The 23,701-nt window shown below is 42.4% G+C and overlaps 2 protein-coding genes across 9 annotated transcripts in view; one reads left to right on the top strand and one right to left on the bottom strand.

Annotated features, from left to right (window-relative positions):
* The window catches only part of LOC139371190 (ankyrin repeat and SAM domain-containing protein 1A-like), a 32,254-nt gene extending 25,983 nt beyond the window's left edge, over positions 1-6,271 (top strand). For 2 of the 7 annotated variants that reach the window (XM_071111363.1, XM_071111364.1), the window contains one exon: positions 5,709-6,271. In XM_071111363.1, coding sequence (XP_070967464.1) covers positions 5,709-5,747 — 39 coding nt within the window. In that variant the 3' untranslated portion in view covers positions 5,748-6,271. Of the gene's footprint in view, positions 1-1,773 lie in introns of all 7 variants that reach the window. The other 5 variants (XM_071111359.1, XM_071111358.1, XM_071111360.1 and 2 more) reach the window with 5 other exon arrangements.
* An 8,828-nt stretch (positions 6,272-15,099) lies between these two features.
* On the bottom strand, positions 15,100-22,598 carry LOC139371188 (T-complex protein 11-like protein 2). 2 transcript variants are annotated; one of them, XM_071111355.1, is made up of 10 exons: positions 22,474-22,598; positions 22,230-22,316; positions 21,922-22,054; positions 21,683-21,803; positions 21,347-21,567; positions 20,948-21,084; positions 20,169-20,353; positions 16,232-16,413; positions 15,745-15,917; positions 15,100-15,492 (listed from the first exon to the last, which is right to left on the bottom strand). In XM_071111355.1, the coding sequence occupies exons 2-10, from the start codon at positions 22,312-22,314 to the stop codon at positions 15,260-15,262; spliced, it is 1,470 nt and encodes a 489-aa protein (XP_070967456.1). In that variant the 5' UTR covers positions 22,315-22,316; positions 22,474-22,598; the 3' UTR covers positions 15,100-15,259. The 2 variants fall into 2 exon arrangements, with proteins under 2 accessions (XP_070967456.1, XP_070967457.1); XM_071111356.1 differs by having other exon boundaries at positions 15,114-15,492; positions 21,692-21,803.
* Between the last annotated feature and the right edge of the window lie 1,103 nt (positions 22,599-23,701).

The raw sequence follows: 23,701 nt of genomic DNA, 5'->3' as shown, positions 1-23,701 counted from the left end.
ACCAGATTCACCTGGAATGCTTTTCCAACAGTTTTGAAGGAGTTCCCACATATGCTGAGCACTCGTTGGCTGTTTTTTCTTCACTCTGCAGACCAACTCATCCCAAACCATCTTAATTGGGTTGAGGTTGGGTGATTGTGGAGGCCAGGTCATCTGATGCAGCACTCCATCACTCTCCTTCTTGGTCAAATAGCCCTTACACAGCCTGGAGGTGTGTTGGATCATTGTCCTGCTGAAAAAGTCCCACTAGTCCCACTAAGCGCAAACCAGATGGGATGGCGTATCGCTGCAGAATGCTGTGGTAGACATGCTGGTTAAGTGTGTCATCAGCAAAGCATCACCATACCATCACACCTCCTCCTTGCTTCACGGTGCAAACCACACATGCGGAGATCATCCGTTCACCTACTCCTTGTCTCGCAAAGACACGGCGGTTGGAACCAAAAATCTCAAATTTGGAACCAAAAATCTTAGATTTCCACTGGTCTAATGTCCATTGCTAGTGTTTCTTGGCCAAAGAAAGTTTCTTCTTATTATTGGTGTCCTTTAGTAGTGGTTTCTTTGCAGCAATTCAACAATGAAAGCCTGATTCACGCAGTCTCTAACAGTGGATGTTGAGATGTGTCTGTTACTTGAACTGTGTGAAGCATTTATTTGGACTGCAATCTGAGGTGCAGTTAACTCTAATGAACTTATCATCTGCAGCAGAGGTAACTCTGGGTCTTCCTTTCCTGTGGCGGTCCTCATGGGAGCCAGTTTCATCATAGTGCTTGATGGTTTTTGCGACTGCACTTGAAGAATATTTCAAAGTTCTTGAAATTTCCCAGATTGACTGACCTTCATGTCTTAAATTCATGATAGACTGTCGTTTCTCTTCGCTACCTTGAGCTGTTCTTGCCATAATATGGACTTTGTCTTTTAGCAAATAGGGCTATCTTCTGTATACCACCCCTACCTTGTCACAACACAACTAATAGTCTCAAACACATTAAGAAGGAAATCAATTCCATAAATGAACTTTTAACAAGGCACACCTGTTAACTGAAATGCATTCCAGGTGACTACCTCATGAAGCTGGTTGAGAAAATGCCAAGAGTGTGCAAAGGGTGGCTACTTTGAAGAATCTCATATATAAAATATATTTTGATTTAACACTTTTTTGGTTACTACATGATTCCATATGTGCTATTTCATAGTTTGGATGTATTCACTATTGTTCTATAATGTAGAATAGTACAAATAAAGAAAAACCCTTGAATGAGTAGGTTTGTCTAAACTTTTGACTGGTACTGAATATGTAGACAGTAGTATATTTCAGTTTTGCATTGCCACAATGTACTTTATTTGGGGTTTATCAGTGGTGTTTAGTGTAATCAGACATACAGGACTACTAATTCAAGTACATTTTTTATAAGGAAAAGCTATAACATATGATGTTTATCCTGGTAGTGATCAGTGTTGATTTCTGGCTGTTCATGTGTTAACAGAGACACTTTTTTTTCTTGGTGAACCTATTGTTTAAGAGCGCATGTTTGAATCCTTACGGTGTTTTCACATTTTCACTTAATTTGAAGCCCAGACTAAGAGACAGATGGGAGTGTGTGTGGTCTGTTAGGTCTCCAGCAGCCTGTTTTGTTATCAGACATCTATATGTTGTGGATTGAGCCCTGGTGTCTGTGATTCTAGCATCACTGGACTGTGCCTTTAATCCACTTGCACATGTGCTGAGGACTTGAGTGTGCAACTCTCATCCCCCCTCCCCTCCCCCGGCAGATTGACCCTCTGGAGATGGACACAGACATGCAGTCCCTGGGCAGCACCACCTGGCTCTTCAACCAGAGAGACTCCAACAAGCGCCCTGTCAGCACCAAGTACGAGACCACCATATTCTGAGACTGGATCGCCTGCCCCATCCTCACCTCGCACTAGCACCCAGTTTGACCCCTGACCTCTACCACCCTCTCTCTCTCTCACGAGCCCTGTGCCTTCTCACTGTGATGGTAGCATCCCTCAGGGCTGCCCCCTCTCCTTTGCCCTGCCCTACACAAACCTCACCCTGCTCTGACATCACACATCCCTGCAGCTCTCTCCTGTTCCTCACCCCTTGGCAGACCCTGCTCCTCCTGCAGCCACTGATGGAGCCCCTTGACTTGTGGATGGACCTGAACTGAACCTACAATGGCCCTGCTCTCTCAACCGATCTGCCTCCTCCTCCCAACTACTTGCATTTGCATCCACCCCCTATTAGGTTTATCATCATTGAAGACATTGTGGATTTTTGTTCTCTTCCTGTCATGCCATTATTTTCCAAGTGACTCCCTTCGGTCAAAACAAGCATGACTTTTTTTCTGTTCAGCTACCTGTTGCATTTTTACCTGATAGTAACATGATAAGCATTGGCTGTACTGCCAATGTGAACAAGAAAAGAACAAACCTTCACTAGTACCTCTTTTTATCTAACGCCAAAGGAGTACTATTCTTGTGATATTATCAACTTACCGTTTTGGTCCCACATAGAGTGGAACAAAGAACATTATCATGTCCCAAACAACCTCCTCAGCCATAAACAATAGTTTACCCCCTTCCCAAAAGGATTAACAATTTTGTCTTTTTAATACCATGTTTATTTTTGTATTTCACTTGTTTTTCGCTAAAGGCAAGTTCAATATTTTTCTTTCCCTATTTGAAGCTTGTCCTGTCTTGCCAGGCATCTACCACTGTGAGGCGCTGTGAGGAGACACATCACCTGAGATGCATGAAAGACAAAAAATCTATAAGAAAAAAAAACTATTTTTTCTACGCATTTTTTTTATCATACATTGATGGATCATCAAGGAATCTTCCCTTTCCATTCAAAATGGATCAAGAACTGAACCTCAAATTCCTGTGTGCTCTTCTTGTACACAAATGGGAGGACAACTTCGTCATCAATCTGCCAAGATCAGTAGCCTTAATTACTTCAATCTGGGCATCTATCAGTTTATCTAAATGTAATCAATTGAGCATCCCTTGCCACCATCACACACTCTCCACACCTGCTGACTGCTACATGCGTCTTCCATGGTTAAAAAGACTAACAGTACTTTTGAGTTGACAACACATGAACACTTTGGCTGAGCTGCAATGAAGTTGTTGTAATGGTACAGGTTTGTCCAGATAATACTGTCTATAATGCTCTGTAGCTTCACAGTGTGCATGGTGCCTCACCAGTCATTTTATTACCAAGAGAGACAATCAACAGAGACTGTTTGGCTCATCAGAGAACACTGTGTTAAAACATGGCACTATCCCTTAAAAAAAAAAATGTTTTAAAATGGATATGGTTGGTTTCTTTAATAAGATATGCTTTTAAGACCAGGGCTTCCTGGAATATATTTAGTGAAAGAAACCAAGGGAAGCAAGACCACAATAATATCGGCGTAGTAAATAATTTAAGTGCAAATGTATGAGAAATTACCAAAACACCATGGTCATGAAGGTCACATTTGGGTATGTCCAAGGAATTTGAGGGCAATAATTGAATTTGCCAATTCATGGTGAAGGATACAAGATATTCCTAATAACATTGTTTTAATTTTAGACAATTTGTGAGGCAAGGCACATTTGTGTTGCTGGACTCCTTATGTTGCATCTTATCAAGATTACGTGGGTTGTAATCCATGCCATGGCACATAGGTTCAGCATGAGGTACAGTATGTTTAAACAAATTAGTCACAAAAACATTAGCGACAGTGCCAAAGATTCAGGCTTACTCATGGAACTTTACATTTGAGGGATCAAAATGTAATTAGATATGCTTTCATTGTGCAAATAGTTTTTGGTTGAAAATATCTGTGAAACTGCATTCTTGTTTTTCCTTTCACAGGGATTTATACCGCAGGTTTAGTTATCTACACTATATATACAAAATATGTGGACACCCCTTATAATTAGTGGATTCGGCTATTTCAGCCACACCCGTTGCTAACAGGTGTAAAATTGAGCATACAGCCACGCACTCTCCATAGACAAACATTGGCAGTAGAATGGCCTTACTAAAGAGGTCAGTGACTTTCAATGTGGCACCATCATACTGTAGGATGCCATCTTTCTAACAAGTCAGTTCCTCAAATTTCTGCCCTGCTAGAGCTTCCCCGGTCAACTGTAAGTGTTGTTATTGTGAAGTGGAAACGTCTAGGAGCAACAACGGCTCAGCCATGAGGTGGTAGGCCACACAAGCCCACAGAACGGGACCGCGAGTGCTGAAACGCGCAGCATGTAAAAATCATCTGTCCTCGGTTGCAACACTCACTACCGACTTCCACACTGCCTCTGGAAGCAACATCAGCACAATAACTGTTCGTCAGGAGCTTCACAAAATGGGTTTCCATGGCCGAGCAGCTGCACACAAGCCTAAGATCACCATAAAGTTTGTCGCCATTGGACTCTGGAGCAGTGGAAACGCTTTCTCTGGAGGGATGAATCACGCTTCACCATCTGGCAGTCCGACAAACTAATCTGGGTTTGGTGGATGCTAGGAGAACGCTACCTGCCCGAATGCACCGTGCCAATTGTCAAGTTTGGTGGAGGAGGAATAATGGTCTGGGGCTGTTTTTCATATTTCGAGCTACAAGTTCCAGTGAAGGGAAATCTTAACGCTACAGCCTCCAATGACATTCTAGACAATTCTGTGCTTCCAACTTTGTGGCAACAGTTTGGGGACAGCCCATTCCTGCTTCAGCATGACAATACCCCCGTTCACAAAGCGAGGTCCATACACAAATGGTTTGTCGGTGCGGAAGAACTTGACTGGCCTGCACAGAGTCCTGACCTCAACCCCATCGAACACCTTTGGGGTGAATTGGAACGGCGACTGCGAGCCAGGCCTAATTGGCCAAAATCAGTGCCCGACCTCACTAATGCTCTTGTGGCTGAATGGTCCCCACAGCAATGTTCTAACATTTAGTGGAAATGTTTCCCAGAAGAGTGGGGGCTGTTATAGCAGAAACGAGGAAACCAAATCCATATTAATACCCATGATTTTGGAAAGAGATGTTCAACAAGGTGTCCACATACGTTTGGTCATGTAGTGTGTCTATTGGCTCTATCTGTTTGTGTTTTGCTCAACCTATTCTGTGTGCTGTGTAGCCTTGTGTTTGTGTCCTTGTGGGAAGATGGGTTGTTCTGTCTCTAGCTGCTGTCCTCATTCTGTGTCTCCTGCTGCAGGAGATGTTATGTTTCGCCTCTCTCCAAACGACACCTGGTTAATACAGGATGGCTGACTGGAGAATGACTGTTAAGACATGCTAGTCTCTGTGCGGTACTGTAGCTGTGTCTCATCGTCAATCTGTTCTGACTGTTACAGTACTGATGCATGTGGCAGTATTTGCGTTTGGTCCTCTGATGGCCCATTGAGGTGTCTGTAACAGCAGTGTCTGTTTTGTTTTATCTTATAATTTGCTGTTTTGTTTTACTTTTTTCTTCGTTTCACAAATATAGCACCTCATCTCATTTACATTGTCCAGCATTGTCATTTCTCTTGCACTACGTATGTTCCTCCCTGTTATGTGTTGAAACCATGATAATACATTCAACCTGTTTTGGTTTGGGTCCATATAAAAGCCTTAAGTATTTAAAGAGCAGAGGCTATTTCAAGCAGACACAATTGTGGTGGCATGATTTGGCTGTGCATGCTTCTGTTTTTTAACGTCAGTGTTTTCCTTGTGTAGCTCACTCCAGCGTTCAAGTTTCCGGACACCAAGCTATGAGTTGAAGTGGAGCAGCCAATGTGAGCGTCTGCGTGTGTGTAGACTAGAGCCAGAGAGACCAACAGGGATACATTCAGCGGGTCTATGAGGGACTGTTTGATAAGGTCTGCTGCCTTCTACCACATCTCCTGAATACCAAGTAACAGAGAAATTATAACCTTACACTAGCTGTCTGTCCACTGGGTGAGAAGGTCAGTCTGAAAGGTCAAATATCCTCCCTGGCCTCACACTGACTGTCTTTACCTCCACATCTGACTTCCTGTAGGTACAATAATATACAGAATATAGACAATTAATGATGGGCCATTAATGACAATTGTTATTGATTAAGGTATATTTGAGATTAACATGTTGTTACTACCAGGATCAAGAAGAGAGAACAAGAGTACGTGAATCAAATTTAGAACTACCGTACCAGCATAATAATGCTATGCCCATGTATTTGTGGGCAAAGTATAGTTTGTCAATGATAATGTTTAAAAATGTAAAGCAATATATACCTGAAATTAAATAGTACAATGGAACATCTCATTCTTAAGGTATTTGATTGTGTCTTAGGGCATCTTACTTGCATGGGAGTTTGAAGGAGCTGCCAGACAATATATTCTATGAGAGCTAATTGCATCTCTTGGTCACTAAGACAAGCCCAGGGACTGGCAGAGGAGATAGATGTATGCATGCAGAAGTCATACTCCCTCACTAGCAAAGACATTTGGAACAAAACATGTGATGGAAATAAACTGATGCATTTTTAAAATACACTATTTTTATATGGCTAACTGATGTAGTAAGAGGATGAAATATATTATTCAATGGAGGGACAACTATTTCAAATTAGGAAGAAAATGCAACTTACAAACTCTTTACCCTTGTAAAAACTGGAAGCTTCTACACATGTAGCTTCTACAGGCTGCAGTATCTGTATTTAGTGTGAGATCTTAATATGGTATTGTAGGTTTAAATCACTTACCAGTAAGTACATAGTATAGAAAGGGATGAACACCAGCAGATGCTATGATCCTCAAAGACTGACATACCACAGTATGGAGTGAATTTCAGAACGGTTGATGCACTAGGCCAGGGATGGGCAACTTTGTTGGGGTGGGGGTCACAACAGAGGTATCATGCCCATAGGGAGTACAGGGGCATGTGCCCTTTAAGATGTGTCCTGTTAAAAACATTATTTAAAATAATAAGTATTTTTTTCTGTAATACTACTAGCCAATTAGCAACTTCATGAAGTTGGCTTTGGCTAGCCTAATCTCCCAACCTCATAACTAGTTACCAAAAAGCCATTTAAGGCTATTAATCAAGGTAGAGCAGCTGGCTTGTCTATCTTGGCTGGAATGTCTGCTGGAAAAGTTGGTCGATTTTAGAAAAGCAAGCAATAACGAAGAGCTCTATTCAATCAGATCCGCTTTAGCCAACTTCCGCATAGCGGTTGTTTTGGCGTGTTGGAACTGTCATTATACCTAAAGCGGTCATTGCCATTGGCTACACAGAGTCGCATTAAGAGAAATCCAGCAGCCAGCAATCCCATGCAGCCATGTTTCCAAGTTCGAAAACTGGAATGTGAGATGTAATCTACACCTTGATTAGATTTATATAAATCCTAATTTTCAATTTGAGTGTCATTTACGTCTAATGCGAGTGGGGGCGGGTGAGCCTTTGTGACAATGATCACAAGCGCAGCTGTCTACGATTTAATGACTCCAACGCAATTACAACTCCAAAGCGTCCGCTATGAGGGCGTCTGCTATTGCCGGTTAATGCTTGATCTGATTGAATCAGGGCCTAAATGTACTGACTAAGATTTATTTTCAATCCTTTACCCAGATTTGAGCAGAGATGCAGGGAAGAATATATATATATATTTTTAAATGTAAGAACCACCAGTCAGCAGGATACAGACAGCTCAAGAGGTATGCTTAGCTATGCAGAAAAAATATATACATATATTTTTTTGCATAGAATTAAGCATAATGTTTATGGCTCTAGATTGCAGGAAAAAGCTGTTTCAGGTGTCAACTTAGTCTTCACCTCCCAGCGATCCCCACATACTTTGTGCCCCCTCAGATTTTGGGAGTGCATGACTCCCCTGGGCTACAAGTTGCCCATCCCTGCGTTAGGCTAAGACCTCCAATGATAAAGTGTGGTTATAATATAATAATGTTTAACTCTGTAATGAGATGGCATGCTGAAATCCATCAGGTTGGGTGGCACCTCAATTATTTGTTAAGGGCAGTAATAGCCTAATAATTTATCCTAGAAATTATTACAGAATATTATTGACCAAGATCATATGGCCTTATACTCACACTTTTATACTTCAGAAGTCCTTTATAAGACAAGTGTATGTACAGTGTATAATGGTTTATGTATACAGTACCCGTCAAAAGTTTGGACACACATCCTCATTCAAGGGTTTTTCTTTATTTGTACTATTTTCCACATTGTAGAATAATAGTGAAGACATCAAAACTATGAAATAACAGAAAATGAATCATGTAGAAACTTTGCACACTCTTGGCATTCTCCCAACCAGCTTCACCTGGAATGCTTTTCCAACAGTCTTGAAGGAGTTCCCAAATATGCTGAGCACTTGTTGGCTGCTTTTCCTTCACTCTGCAGTCCAACTCATCCCAACCCATCTCAATTGGGTGGAGGTCAGGTGATTGTGGAGGCCAGGTCATCTGATGCAGCACTCCATCTTGGTCAAATTGCCTTTACACAGCTTGGAGGTGTGTTGGGTCATTGTCCTGTGGAAAAACAAATGATAGTCCCACTAAGAGCAAACCAGATGGGATGGCGTATCGCTGAAGAATGCTGTGGTAGCTATGCTGGTTAAGTGTGCCTTGAATTCTAAATAAATCACTGACAGTGTCACCGGCAAACCTCGCCCACACCATCACACCTCCTCCATGCTTCACGGTGGGAACCACACAAGTGGAGATCATCCATTCACCTACTCTGCGTCTCACAAAGATATGGCGGTTGGAACCAAAAATCTCAAATTTGGACTCATCAGATCAAAGGACATATTTCCACTGGTCCAATGTCCATGGTTTGTGTTTCTTGGCCCAAGCAAGTCACATATTTTTATTGGTGTCCTTTAGTAGTGGTTTCTTTGTAGCAATTCGACCACGAAGGCCTGAATCACCCAGTCTCCTCTGAACAGTTGATGTTGAGATGTGTCTGTTACTTGAACTCTGTGAAGCATTTATTTGGGCTGCAATTTCTGAGGTTGGTAACTCTCTAATGAACTTATCCTCTGCAGCAGAGGTACAGTGGGGCAAAAAAGTATTTAGTCAGCCACCAATTGTGCAAGTTCTCCCACTTACAAAGATGAGAGAGGCCTGAAATGTACATCATAGGTACACTTCAACTATGACAGACAAAATGAGAAAAAAAATCCAGAAAATCTCATTGCAGGATTTGTAATGAATTTATTTGCAAATTATGGTGGAAAATAAGTATTTGGTCACCTACAAACAAGCAAGATTTCTGTCTCTCACAGACCTGTAACTTCATCTTTAAGAGGCTCCTCTGTCCTCCACTCGTTACCTGTATTAATGGCACCTGTTTGAACTTGTTATCAGTATAAAAGACACCTGTCCACAACCTCAAACAGTCACACTCCAAACTCCACTATGGCCAAGACCAAAGAGCTGTCAAAGGACACCAGAAACAAAAAAATTACAGGCCTCTCTCATCTTTTTAAGTGGGAGAACTTGCACAATTGGTGGCTGACTAAATACTTTTTTTTGCCCCACTGTAAATCTGGGTCTTCCTTTCATGAGAGCCAGTTTCATCATATTGCTTGATGGTTTTTGCGAAATTTCAAAGATCTTGAAATTTCCCGCATTGACTGACCTTCATGTCTTAAAGTAATAATGGACTTTCATTTTTTTGCTTATTTGAGCTGTTCTTGCCATAATATGGACTTCGTCTTTTACCAAATAGGGCTATCTTCTGTAAACCACCCCTACCTTGTCGCAACACAACTGATTGGCTCAAATGCATTAAGAAGGATAGAAATTCCATAAATGGACTTTTAACAAGGCACACGTGTTAATTGAAATGCATTCCAGGTGACTAACTCATGAAGCTGTTTGAGAGAATGCCAAGAGTGTGCAAAGCTTTCAAGGCAAAGGGTGGCTACTTTAAAGAATCTCAAATATAAAATATATTTTAATTTGGGTTTTTTTTATTTGTTTTTTGGGGGTTACTACATGATTCCATGTGTGTTATTTCTTAGTATTGATGTCTTCACTATTATTCTACAATGTAGAAAATAGTACAAATAACCCTGGAATGAGTAGGGGTGTCCAAACTGTTGACTGGTACTGTAGGTATATCGATTTGTCATTTATGTTGTGAGTAGTATATTGTGCTTAGGGTTACTTACCCCTTTAGGTACCCCTTTTCCTTTCACTTACTAAGAAAAACAAACTCCACAATCCTTAGTCTTTCCTTTAGAACATGTTTTTCTCATTACTCTAAAACCAAACAATTAAAATGATAACTGAATTTGGTCTCCTCTTCATGAACTTGTTTGAAATAAAAATCATATCGAAACAATGGAGGAAAAAAAAGTCCTACATTTTTTTTTCATATACTGAACAAAAATATTAATGCAACATGCAACAATTTAAAATATTTTACAGATCATATAAAGAAATCAGTCAATTAAAATAAACTCATTAGGCCCTAATCTATGGATTTCACATGACTGGGAATACAGATATGCATCTGTTGGTTACAGATACCTTTAAAAAAAATGAAGGGGCGTTGTTAATTTTTTTTTTCTGTATCAGGTGTAACCACCATTTGCCTCGTGCAGCACAGTACATCTCCTTCACATAGAGTTGATTAGGCTGTTGATTGTGGCCTATGGAATGTTGTGAATGGCTGTGCGAAGTTGCTGGATATTGGCGGAGCATCCCAAACATGCTCAATGGGTGTCATGTATGGTGAGTATGCAGACCATAGAAGAACTGTGACATTTTCAGCTTCCAGGAATTGTGGTCAGATCCTTGCGGTGCATTATCATTCTGAAACATGAGGTGATGGCGGTGGATGAATGGCACGACAATGGGCCTCAGGATCTCATCACGGTATCTCTGTGCATTCAAATTGCCATTGATAAAATGCAATCATGTTTGATGTCTGTAGCTTATGCCTGTCCATACTACTGTCACCATGGGGCACTCTGTTCACAGCGTTGATTGACATCAGCAAAGCGCTTGCCCACATAACGCCATACACGTACGTCGTCCACAGTTGTGAGGCCAGTTGGACGTACTGCCAAATTCTCTAAAACGACGTTAGAGGCGGCTTATGGTAGAGAAATGAACATGAAACTCTCTGGCAACAGCTCTGGTGGACATTCCTGCAACCAGCATGCCAATTACACACTCCCTCAAAATTTGAGACATCTGTGGCATTGAGTTGTGTGACAAAACTGCACATTTTAGAATGGCCTTTTATTGTCCCCAGCACAAGATACACCTGTGTAATGATCGTGCTGTTTAATCAGCTTCTTGATATGCCACACCTATCAGGTGGATAGATTATCTTGGCAAAGGAGAAATGCTCACTAACAGGGATGTAAACAAATTTGTGCCCACAATTTCAGAGAAATAAGCTTCTTGTGCATATGGAAAACGTCTGGGATCTTTCATTTCAGCTCATGAAACATGGGACCAACAGTTGGTCAGAATGCATAAAAAATGTAAATCAATAATTTCACACATTATTTAATGTACAGTTCCAAAATATTAAAATATAGATGTATTTTAAATAGTTAAAAAGTGCATACATATCTTTGGTAAGTGCTTTAAATGATACAGTACATACCATTCAATAAACCTACTGTACACAACAATCTCTAGCTAATGCACAAATAATCAATTCAATCTGACATACATGCAAACTCCAGATATTAGTAAAATTATTATCACAATGGTTGCGACAACAAATATGATATGTGTCCTGAGGAAAATATATTCCAATATGATTATTCTTTATATGATCTTCATATATTCTACTTATCTGATGGCCTGTTTTTGGTTTAACAAACGTTACTAATGTATATACACTGCTCAACAAAAATAAAGGGAACACTAAAATAACACATCCTAGATCTGAATGAATGAAATATTCTTATTAAATACTTTTTTCTTTACATAGTTGAATGTGCTGACAACAAAATCACACAAAAATGATCAATGGAAATCAAATTTATCAACCCATGGAGGTCTGGATTTGGAGTCACACTCAAAATTAAAGTGGAAAACCACACTACAGGCTGATCCAACTTTGATGTAATGTCCTTAAAACAAGTCAACATGAGGCTCAGTAGTGTGTGTGGCCTCCATGTGCCTGTATGACCTCCCTACAACGCCTGGGCATGCTCCTGATGAGGTGGCGGATGGTCTCCTGAGGGATCTCCTCCCAGACCTGGACTAAAGCATCCGCCAACTCCTGGACAGTCTGTGGTGCAACGTGGCGCTGGAGTGAGACATAATGTCCCAGATGTGCTCAATTGGATTCAGGTCTGGGGAACGGGCGGGCCTGTCCATAGCATCAATGCCTTCCTCTTGCAGGAACTGCTGACACACTCCAGCCACATGAGGTCTAGCATTGTCTTGCATTAGGAGGAACCCAGGGCCAACCGCATCAGCATATGGTCTCACATGGTGTCTGAGGATCTCATCTCGGGCCCTCATACCACCCTCATGGAGTCTGTTTCTGACCGCAGACACATGCACATTTGTGGCCTGCTGGAGGTCATTTTGCAGGGCTCTGGCAGTGCTCCTCCTTGCACAAAGACGGAGGTAGCGGTCCTGCTGCTGGGTTGTTGCCCTCCTACGGCCTCCTCCACGTCTCCTGATGTACTGGCCTGTCTACTGGTAGCGCCTCCATGCTCTGGACACTACGCTGACAGACACAGCAAACCTTCTTGCCACAGCTCGCATTGATATGCCATCCTGGATGAGCTGCACTACCTGAGCCACTTGTGTGGGTTGTAGACTCCGTCTCATGCTACCACTAGAGTGAAAGCACCGCCAGCATTCAAAAGTGACCAAAACATCAGCCAGGAAGCATAGGAACTGAGAAGTGGTCTGTGGTCACCACCTGCAGAACCACTGCTTTATTGGGGGTGTCTTGCTAATTGCCTATCATTTCCACCTGTTGTCTATTCCATTTGCACAACAGCATGTGCAATTTATTGTCAATCAGTGTTGCTTCCTAAGTGGACAGTTTGATTTCACAGAAGTGTGACTGACTTGGAGTTACATTGTGTTGTTTAAGTGTTCCCTTTATTTTTTTGAGCAGTGTATATTCTAAAATCTAAATATACAGTATAAACACTCTACATCAGGGTTCGTCAACTAAGTTTGGCCCTTGGCCCAATTTGTCTCTGAGCTAATAGTCAGCGGGCCAGAACATAATTAGTATATAATACTAGCACAATTAATTGGCCTACACTACAAATTGAACAACATTTTTAACACATCTGATCAGTACATAATACATTCTGTGACAATAACAATAATTTGGATCTGATTACACTCATAAAATCACCATGTCTCTATTCAGTTATTATTTTTGTCTATGTCACTGTGTGTTGATTGGTGGGGAAAAACAGGTTTACTGTAGCCTACACTAACTAATATTTTTTAACATCAACATTCGTTCTGAACAATTGGCTTGATAGCAAGAGAAAATGTCGCTCTCAATAAGTATCAGGGAAAATGTACAAAGAGATTGCATTCATTTTACCATATTTTCCCAATGCCAAGCCAGTGTGTCTTATTTGAAATGAAAATGTTGCTGTTTGCAAATCATTTAATCTCATACGTTATTATGAATCTAAGCATGGAACTTTCAAGGTGGTCTTCCCGCCTGAGACAGAGGCCCTACGCAGAAACATTTAAGCGTTAACTGTAAGCTACATAATCTGCTTCTTTGGCTGACAACTCCTCCACCAGATTTGAAGACTACAGAATGCCCATGGATATCATTGCGTTTGTACGTGCTCCTCTCACAGTCTGCCCAGGTGGAGAACACTCCTCCCTTGCTAAGAAAACAATATCCTCGCTGGATTGGGCTCCCGAGTGGAGCAGCAGTCTAAGGCACTGCATCTCAGTGCAAGAGGCGTCACTACAGTCCCTGGTTCGAATCCAGGCTGAATCACATCCGGCCGTGATTAGAAGCCCCATGGGGTGGCGCACAATTGGCCCAGCGTCGTCCGGGTTTGGTCTGGGTAGGCCGTCATTGTAAATAAGAATTTGTTCTTAACTGACTTGCCTAGTTAAAAAAGTAAAAATGTTAAAAATTAGGCCGCAATTCAAACTGAGCTGATTGAATTACAGACATCAAGCCAAATCAGGGATGCGCTCAGGGGTACCGAGTCCTTGTGTGCGTTTTGGGTGGCATGCTCAGGAATACAGCGAATAAACAAACGTGCATTTCATGTGCTAACAATGTTTGGATCGACTTAATCCTGCGAGTCCTCATTTTCCTCTATGAACGCAATATAGACTCAGGACAGGAACCGGCTTTCACACAAGACAATTGTTGACTGCCTGCGCATCAAAATCACATCCATCTCACGTGACATCCATAAGATCGAGGGGAAATGCAACATTTCCCATTGAGTGAGTAACTTAGTGGCCTATATGACTGTACTTAGTAAATACTAACATTATTGTGTGCTTATCCAGGGATATTTAGGTCTCAAGCTGACAGTATTATCTGTTTGTTCTGTCGTTATAGGAGCAGGCTGTCCTGATAGACATTCACCTGTTTTCCTTTAAATTATTGTTTTATCTAGGATGCTCCATTTTTGGCCAGTTGCAATTGTAAGGAGACCTTGTAAAAAAAAAAAAAATCCCACTTCTATTAGGCCATATAATTTTTTCTTGTGAAAGATGCTGCCTTATGGCATACCACAGCCAGCTGTTATTTTATGTAGGCCTAGGCTCAGAAGACAATTAAGCCCTCTTCTTGTTTGTAAAGTCAAATTAAAACGAAGATTATTGTTGAAATGAATTACTCGACTGGTGTAGGTTTTCTCCATCTGTCGCTGTGCAACACTTGCATAACAGGTTAGCTATATTTTCAGCACCAGGTGCTGTTCACCTCCTATTAATTGTGCTGTGGTTGCAGCTTTAAGTTTCAGCACCACAAAATGGTCCGTTGCCAGCTTTATTAGTTGACTGTCTCCTGCATTCTCTCTCCTCATGAATGAAGTTAACTTAACTTTTGCATTATTTAGGTAGGGTAACTTCCTTCTTGGGACATTGCATTTGGAGGGTTTTGAGATTTGTATACATTATTATTATTTTTTAATATTTAAATTTAATTTGGGGGTCTTTGGGGGAGCCAAATAATATTGTTGGCGTGCCAGATTTGGCCCGCGGGTCGCCAGTTTGGGAACCCTGCTCTACATTGTGTAAATGTTGAATGGCAGCTTATGCAGGGGACCGGAGGTGTTCGGGGGACTAGCGGGAGTCCTCTCCCATCTCGGCCTCTCCCGACGGAAACAGCTTCTTCCTTAGGATGGGGACGTAGAAGGGGCCGAAAACTGAGCGGTTGAAATGGACTATTCGCCCAAAGGCCATTCCCAGTTCTGCCACCTCAGCACTCAGCAGCCTCAGGGCAGGGGGCATGGACGGACTCTTTTTAGTGGGGCCTCCCTCTAGCATGGCCTGGAGGTAGCCTTGCACTCTTTCTCCTACAACATGTGTGGTATGCAAAAAGAGAGAAATCAGCCTGCTGCACTGCCAATCTGACTTAAAAGAACCTTTGCAGACACAGAACATATCTTGCTAAACTGTACAATTGTATCGGACTCATAATTGTATCAGTAATAGTTAAATTGACCTCCACATATCTCAGGACTAACATGGAACTCATGCAAGTAGTTACTCTGGAATGCTGAACTTGGGAGGTCGGTTTGGGTTGCCCCTCACTGGTGGTGACTGACCTATGAGAGTGTGGATGGGGTTGTTGTCCTTGGCCAGGTCTGAGATCTGTCCCTTAAGCAAATCTTCACTGTCCTGATGCAGCGCTGGTCCTTCCTGGGTGATCAGAGCCTCCTTCACCTGCACCAGCACCTGCTCCCTCAGCCCCAGCAACGCCCCCTGCAGGTCAAAGTCCCTGAACGCACCAGAGAGACTGGTGTCAAACATCCATTCAGAACAACTGCAGGATAAGGATTTATTGAACTCTCAATAATACATTTGATTGTACTTTAGAGTAGAGCATGAATAGCTTCATGAAATCATGTATAAACATTTTTATTTTAAATGTTTATTAACTTGAGCTATATTTTGAGCCTGAAGAAGCCAGGGTTTGTTGCAGACATTTGAAGTGTGGCAGCTGGGCTCTTTTGTCAACTAACTTTTTTTCTGTTATACATTACCTGTGCTCCGAGACAGACAGTAACCCCCCCCCCCCCCCCCATCTCTTACCTATTGTGACTGCCCTCCAGCAGGGCAGTGATGGTCTGCTTGAGTTTACCTACAAACCCCTGTAGAGAGAAAACAGCGGCCCCACACTGTGTGCTAGTCAACAGCAGAACTGATGCCTCAAGAACCAGCAGACTCAGCCTCTGCCCCAGTGCATCTATGCGGGTTCTGTCCATCAGAACTGTCTGTGGAGGGAGAGGAGAAATTTGGACATGAGCTACTATAAAATGTTTTCCAGTAGATAAGTGGGGGTGAGTAGATTTTGTGTGGGTGAAACCACAGGGAATTATTATTATTTAATCTCAATCTATTAATTTTTTGGAACAATAGGTGATTCATCCATTCATTTATAATTCCCTGATGTAATTTCCTTGTTGAAAATGGCATCAACCACCTTCTTCCTGAATTGTATTCTCCACTAAACGACTATCAAACAGGCAAAGCGTCAATACAGGACTAAGATCGAGTCGTACTACACCGGCTCTGATGCTCGTCGGATGTGGCTGGGTTCGCAAACCATTTCAGACTACAAAGGGAAGCACAGCCGAGAGCTGCCCAGTGACACGAGCCTACTAGACGAGCTAAACTACTTCAATGCTCGCTTCGAGGCAAATAACACTGAAACATGCTTGAGAGCACCAGCTGTACCAGAAGACTGTGTGATCACACTCTCCGCAGCCAATGTGAGTAAGACCTTCAGACAGGTCAACATTCACAAGGCAGCAGGGCCAGACAGATTACCAGGACGTGTACTGTGAGCGCTGACCAACTGGCAAGTGTCTTCATTGACATTTTCAGCCTCTCCCTGTCCAAGTCTGTAATACCAACATGTTTTAAGCAGACCACCATAGAGCCTGTGCTCAAGAACACTAAGGTAACCTGCCTAAATGACTACCGACCTGTAGCACTCACGTCTGTAGCCATGAAGTGCTTTGAAAGGCTGGTCATGGCTCACATCAACACCATCATCCCAGAAACCCTAGACCCACTCCAATTTGCATACCGCCCCAACAGATCCACAGATGATGCAATCTCCATTGCCCTCCACACTGCCCTTTCCCACCTGGACAAAAGGAACACCTATGTGAGAATGCTATTCATATGGACTACAGCTCAGAGTTCAACACCATAGTGCCCTCAAAGCTCATCAATAAGCAGACACTGGGACTAAACACCTCCCTTTGCAACTGGATCCTGGACTTCCTGACGGGCCGCCCCTAGGTGGTAAAGTTTGCTTTATCTTGGCCAGGTCGCAGTTGTAAATGAGAACTTGTTCTGAACTGGCCTACCTGGCTAAATAAAGGTGAACAAAAAAGGAAATGAAAAGGTAAAAACACATCCGCCACATTGATCCTCAACACAGGGGCCTCTCTGGGGTGCGTGCTCAGCCCCTCCTGTACTCCCGGTTCACTCATGACTGCACGACCAGGCACAACTTCAACACCATCATTAAATTTGCAGATTACACAACAGTGGTAGGCCTGATCACCAACAACAACAAGACAGCCTACAGGGAGGAGGTCAGATGCCTGGCGGTGAGGTGCCAGGACAACAACCTCTCCCTCAATGTGATCAAGACAAAGGAGATGTTGTGGACTACAGGAAAAAGAGGACCGAGCATGCCCCCATTCTCATTGACGGGGCTGCAGTGGAGCAGGTTGAGAGATTCAAGTTCCTTGGTGTCCACATCACCAACAAACTAACATGGTCCAAGCACACCAAGACAGTTGTGAAGCGGGCACGACAAAACCTAGTCCCCCTCAAGAGACTGAAAAGATTTGGCATGGGTCCTCAGATCCTCAAAAGGTTCTACAGCTGCACCATCGAGAGCATGAACTGGTTGCATCACTGCCTGGTATGGAAACAGCTCAGCCTCCGACCGCAAGGCACTACAGAGGGTAGTACGAACGGCCCAGTACATCACTGGGGCCAAGCTTCCTGCCATCCAGAACCTCTATACCAGGAGGTGTCAGAGGAAGGCCCTAAAAATTGTCAAAGACTCCAGCCACCCTAGTCATAGACTGTTCTCTTTGCTACCACATGGCAAGCGGTACCGGAGCACCAAGTCTAGGTCCAAGAGGCTTCTAAACAGCTTCTTCCCCAAGCCATAAGACTCCTGAACATCTAGCCAAATGGCTACCCAGACTAGTGGAACGACATTTATTGGATATTTCAAACTTTTTTAACAAATCAAAAACTGAAAAATTGGGCGTGCAAAATTATTCAGCCCCTTTACTTTCAGTGCAGCAAACTCTCTCCAGAAGTTCAGTGAGGATCTCTGAATGATCCAATGTTGACCTAAATGACTAATGATGATAAATACAATCCACCTGTGTGTAATCAAGTCTCCGTATAAATGCACCTGCACTGTGATAGTCTCAGAGGTCCGTTAAAAGCGCAGAGAGCATCATGAAGAACAAGGAACACACCAGGCAGGTCTGAGATACTGTTGTGAAGAAGTTTAAAGCCGGATTTGGATACAAAAAGATTTCCCAAGCTTTAAACATCCCAAGGAGCACTATGCAAGTGATAATATTGAAATGGAAGGAGTATCAGACCACTGCAAATCTACCAAGACCTGGCCGTCCCTCTAAACTTTCAGCTCATACAAGGAGAAGACTGATCAGAGATGCAGCCAAGAGGCCCATGATCACTCTGGATGAACTGCAGAGATCTACAGCTGAGGTGGGAGACTCTGTCCATAGGACAACAATCAGTCGTATATTGCACAAATCTGGCCTTTATGGAAGAGTGGCAAGAAGAAAGCCATTTCTTAAAGATATCCATAAAAAGTGTCGTTTAAAGTTTGCCACAAGCCACCTGGGAGACACACCAAACATGTGCTCTGGTCAGATGAAACCAAAATTGAACTTTTTGGCAACAATGCAAAAGGTTATGTTTGGCGTGAAAGCAACACAGCTCATCCCTCTGAACACACCATCCCCACTGTCAAACATGGTGGTGGCAGCATCATGGTTTGGGCCTGCTTTTCTTCAGCAGGGACAGGGAAGATGGTTAAAATTGATGGGAAGATGGATGGAGCCAAATACAGGACCATTCTGGAAGAAAACCTGATGGAGTCTGCAAAAGACCTGAGACTGGGACGGAGATTTGTCTTCCAACAAGACAATGATCCAAAACATAAAGCAAAATCTACAATGGAATGGTTCAAAAATAAACATATCCAGGTGTTAGAATGGCCAAGTCAAAGTCCAGACCTGAATCCAATCGAGAATCTGTGGAAAGAACTGAAAACTGCTGTTCACAAATGCTCTCCATCCAACCTCACTGAGCTCGAGCTGTTTTGCAAGGAGGAATGGGAAAAATTGTCAGTCTCTCGATGTGCAAAACTGATAGAGACATACCCCAAGCGACTTACAGCTGTAATCACAGCAAAAGGTGGCGCTACAAAGTATTAACTTAAGGGGGCTGAATAATTTTGCACAACCAATTTTTCAGTTTTTGATTTGTTAAAAAAGTTTGAAATATCCAATAAATGTCGTTCCACTTCATGATTGTGTCCCACTTGTTGTTGATTCTTCACAAAAAAATACAGTTTTATATCTTTATGTTTGAAGCCTGAAATGTGGCAAAAGGTCGCAAAGTTCAAGGGGGCCGAATACTTTCGCAAGGCACTGTATGTACATACTACCTCAACTAACCGGTTTCCCCGCACATTGACTCTGTACCAGCACCCACCTGTAGATATTGTTATTTTTTTTACTGCTGATCTGTATTTACTTGTTACTTTTATCTCTTATTCTTATCCATATTTTTTTTAAACTGCACTGTTGGTTAGGGGCTTGTAAGTAAGGATTTCACTGTAAGGTTTACACCTGTTGTATTCGGCACATGTGACTAATAAAATTTGATTTGAACTGTCTCCATTCTTGTTATGCCACTGGGAACACAGAACCAATCAGGGTCCTCGTTTGATTACCTCAGGGTAGTTCTGGTCATGGGGGTCCCAGCTCAGCAGTTGCAGGTAAGCCCTGTTCAGGACGGCAGTCGGACTTAATGGACCACGTGGCTTGGGAGTCCCAGTGTCAAGGTCAGACTGAGCACTGACCAATGCCTCCTCTCGTGCTGCCACCTGAAGCCAAACGGTGGTCTTGTCCAGGAACTCTTGAGAAGGATGGTTAGAAAAGCAACAAAAACATATGGAAGCCATCATTAGACAAACAATATCTGTTTTGAAGTTCCTGGCATTTATTTGATGGAAAGTGTGAATGTAATTAAAGGGATTATCCAACCGAGTTCAATCAAACAATCAATCAAATAAATATATTTATAAAGCTTTTTTATATCAGCAGATGTCACAAAGTGCTTATACAGAAACCCAGCCTAAAACCCCAAAGAGCAGACAATGCAGATGTAGAAGCACAAGTTCTTCCTTCTGGATTTTAGGAGTATGTCAGTGTAACAGTATAACTTTAGACCGTCCCCTCGCCCATACCCGGGCGCGAACCATGGACCCTCTGCACACATCAACAACAGTCATCCACGAAGCATCGTTACCCATCGCTCCACAAAAGCCGCAGCCCTTGCAGAGCAAGGGGAACAACTACTTCAAGGTCTCAGAGCAAGTGACGTCACCGATTGAAACGCTATTTAGCGCGCACCACCGCTAACTAAGCTAGCTGTTTCACATCCGTTACATCAGATTTGGTAGAACTGTAGATTTGTGTAGATAGTCTCTTAGAACATTGTCTCACTTACCAGGCTGCTTCTCCAGGATCTCCTGGAACTTGGCCTGCTCGTATTGGACCGCCTGCTGAAGAAGATTAGGTCTGAGGCTCTGTACAGTGAAGTTGACCATGTCTGTCTTCATCAGGCCAAGGACTCTGAAGATCTCCCTGTTAGTAAGGAAAGGAACATATTTCTTAGCATTAACCAAAAGTAGGCCTAGGTTCATTACTGGACATGTGTGAACCATACCCAGAGTAACTATGAATGAGTAGTGGAATAGTCTACGAAGGAGCTTCCCAGAGTTTTTGTTTTTTTGAGATTTTGTCTTTCCAAGGGTAATGTCATTACATTTTCATATCTGATATTATGCTACATAATTCCTTCTTTTTTTTTTTACCATAAAATGAGTTACTTGAGCAGGTTCCTCACCTGAGGAGCTCCACTGGGTCCGAAAGATCCCGTAGTGTCTTGATCTCTGGGTCCCGTACAGGGGCACACAGGGAGGCCATGGTATTGATGATGTAGCCTGACAATCTTTGCAGGTCCAGGGCCCCGTGATCTGCCTGCTGCTGGATCAGCTCCAGGTCCAGAATCTCCTCCACCTGGGCCTTCAGACGCACGTGGCCAGGCAGGAGCAGGGACAGCACGGTCTGACCACAGAGGGGACAACCACATAGTGGGTCACTTAGCCTTTCTTTGTTTGCTATACTATGCTGAGAAACTGGGGGAAGGAGTGAGCTAGTAAAGGTACATGACCATACTCACAGTTTTCACCTCTTGGAGCAGAATGACAGCATGGACATAGTCTGGAGGGCTGCATGAAAGCTGCTCACGAAGACAGTCCCAGAAAGCACTGTGAACTATGTCAGATATTCTCCCTTGCAAGCTAAAAAATAAATCATTATTAAAAAATCTGTGACTTTAATGTGACTGAAATTATGATCATACAGTGATTATTGACTATCATTAGACAGAAATGGTGTGTGTTTCATAGCTATTCTTGCCTGTCTTTGGGTGGGCTGTTCTGTCTGAAGCTGAAGTCTCTGTTCATCACTATCTCATGTGCAAGGCTGAGATTGGAAACACAATTCTCAAACTCAATCATATCTGCAAGAGAGGCTTGTTTGGGAGGGCTCCCTGGAAGATGAAGACAGACACACACACACATACAGACACACATACAGACAGACACACAGACAGAGAGAGGAGAGAGATAAGTAAAATACCTTTATTACACACCGAATACCAACAAAACCACATAATTCAAAATATGAATCCATACCAATAGCTGTTCATGAGGAGTGCCTGTTACCTGTTGGGGAGTCAAGTTTCTGGAGACAGGGCACATCACAGGATGTGTCGCCTCCCACCTCCTCTATTGGGTTTGCATTCTGCATGCCTGGACCATGAAAATAAAGTAATCATGGTCTCATAATATTATTTGGTCTGTCGATACAGGTAATACATATTCACCATCAACAAAACAGGGTATGAAAAAAGAGTCCTACTGCATTTTGGTTAGCTTATTGAACTATCAAAGAGAGAACCAAACTCACCAGCAATTGTGCTGAGTCTTCAGACAACGTTTCCAAATCAGTGTGAAGTTTCAAATTATATTCACACGATAAAATGTAACTGTGTAGTACATGAATACAACAGGGAAGCATCTGTCTGCTACAGTTAAAGATCGGCGCTCTGAAGTTTAAAAGCAGACCAAACCATTACGTAAGGTTGGGATATTAATTATGCCTGAAGTTTCCATATGTAGTAGGCATAGGCCTACTACAAAATGATATGCTCTAGATATTTGAGATGCAAATATGTTTATAAATTTAACATACCCTTAAAAATTTCCCTTTCGGTTTATGTTTTGGTTTCAAAGTCAATATAATACACAGACAGATGGTTTGCTCCATGGTTGAATCAAAACAGAGGGGCGTGCCCTGCCGTATTTTTCTAGTACAGCACGGAGATTGTCCTTGCAATGAAACTGCAATGTTTTGACAAATAGGAGTGGTACAAAGTTCGTTTTTATGTATAATGCTACGAGTTAATAAACAATAAAGTAAGCACGTGCAGTTTTAAAACTCTATCTAAAGTGAAATAGATGGAAACCGTAAAACAACCGGAAATGTCCATATTAGTCAGTTTTTTGAATTTGTTACGAAAGCATACCAGAGGTGTGAATGTACCATGGCAACTTGCTGTGAGTGGCATATGGGTAGTCCTAATCTAAAACAAAGCCACAGAGGTCATACATTCTTTAGTTGTAAGGAAGGAATCAAGTAATCTCTAGAACTATTACCCCCCCCACCCCCATACATTTTTATAAACGTGAGGTTCATATACTGCATTTCTAAACAACAACATAAAAATCGTGCCAAATAATTTGTCTGTCACACATCCTATTCAATTGTATACATTATTGAAAGAGGGACTTTGCACTTAAACACGCACTTGACGAGATTGAGCACCCACTCGACCAACTATTCAGTTCCCCAACCTATTCGATTCAAACCCACTTTACATTGACTGAACTATTCTTCAACTGTTGTACAAGCACCACCCTCTAAGCACCACTAGAGGACAGGATACGTGTGACAAAATAATCTAGTTTTACACTTCAACAAAAAGATAAACGCAACACGCAGTGTTGGTCCAATGTTTCATGAGCTGAAATATAATATCTCAAAAAAGTTCCATGTGCATAAAAAGCTTATTTCTCAAAATGTGTGTACAAATGTATTTACATCCCTGTTAGTGAGCATTTCACCTTTGCCAAGA

The sequence above is a fragment of the Oncorhynchus clarkii genome, chromosome 17 (assembly GCF_045791955.1).
Source record: "Oncorhynchus clarkii lewisi isolate Uvic-CL-2024 chromosome 17, UVic_Ocla_1.0, whole genome shotgun sequence".
Lineage (NCBI taxonomy): Eukaryota > Metazoa > Chordata > Actinopteri > Salmoniformes > Salmonidae > Oncorhynchus > Oncorhynchus clarkii.
Note: the sequence above shows the minus strand (reverse complement) of the source record. Positions and strands in the feature narration are given on the sequence as shown.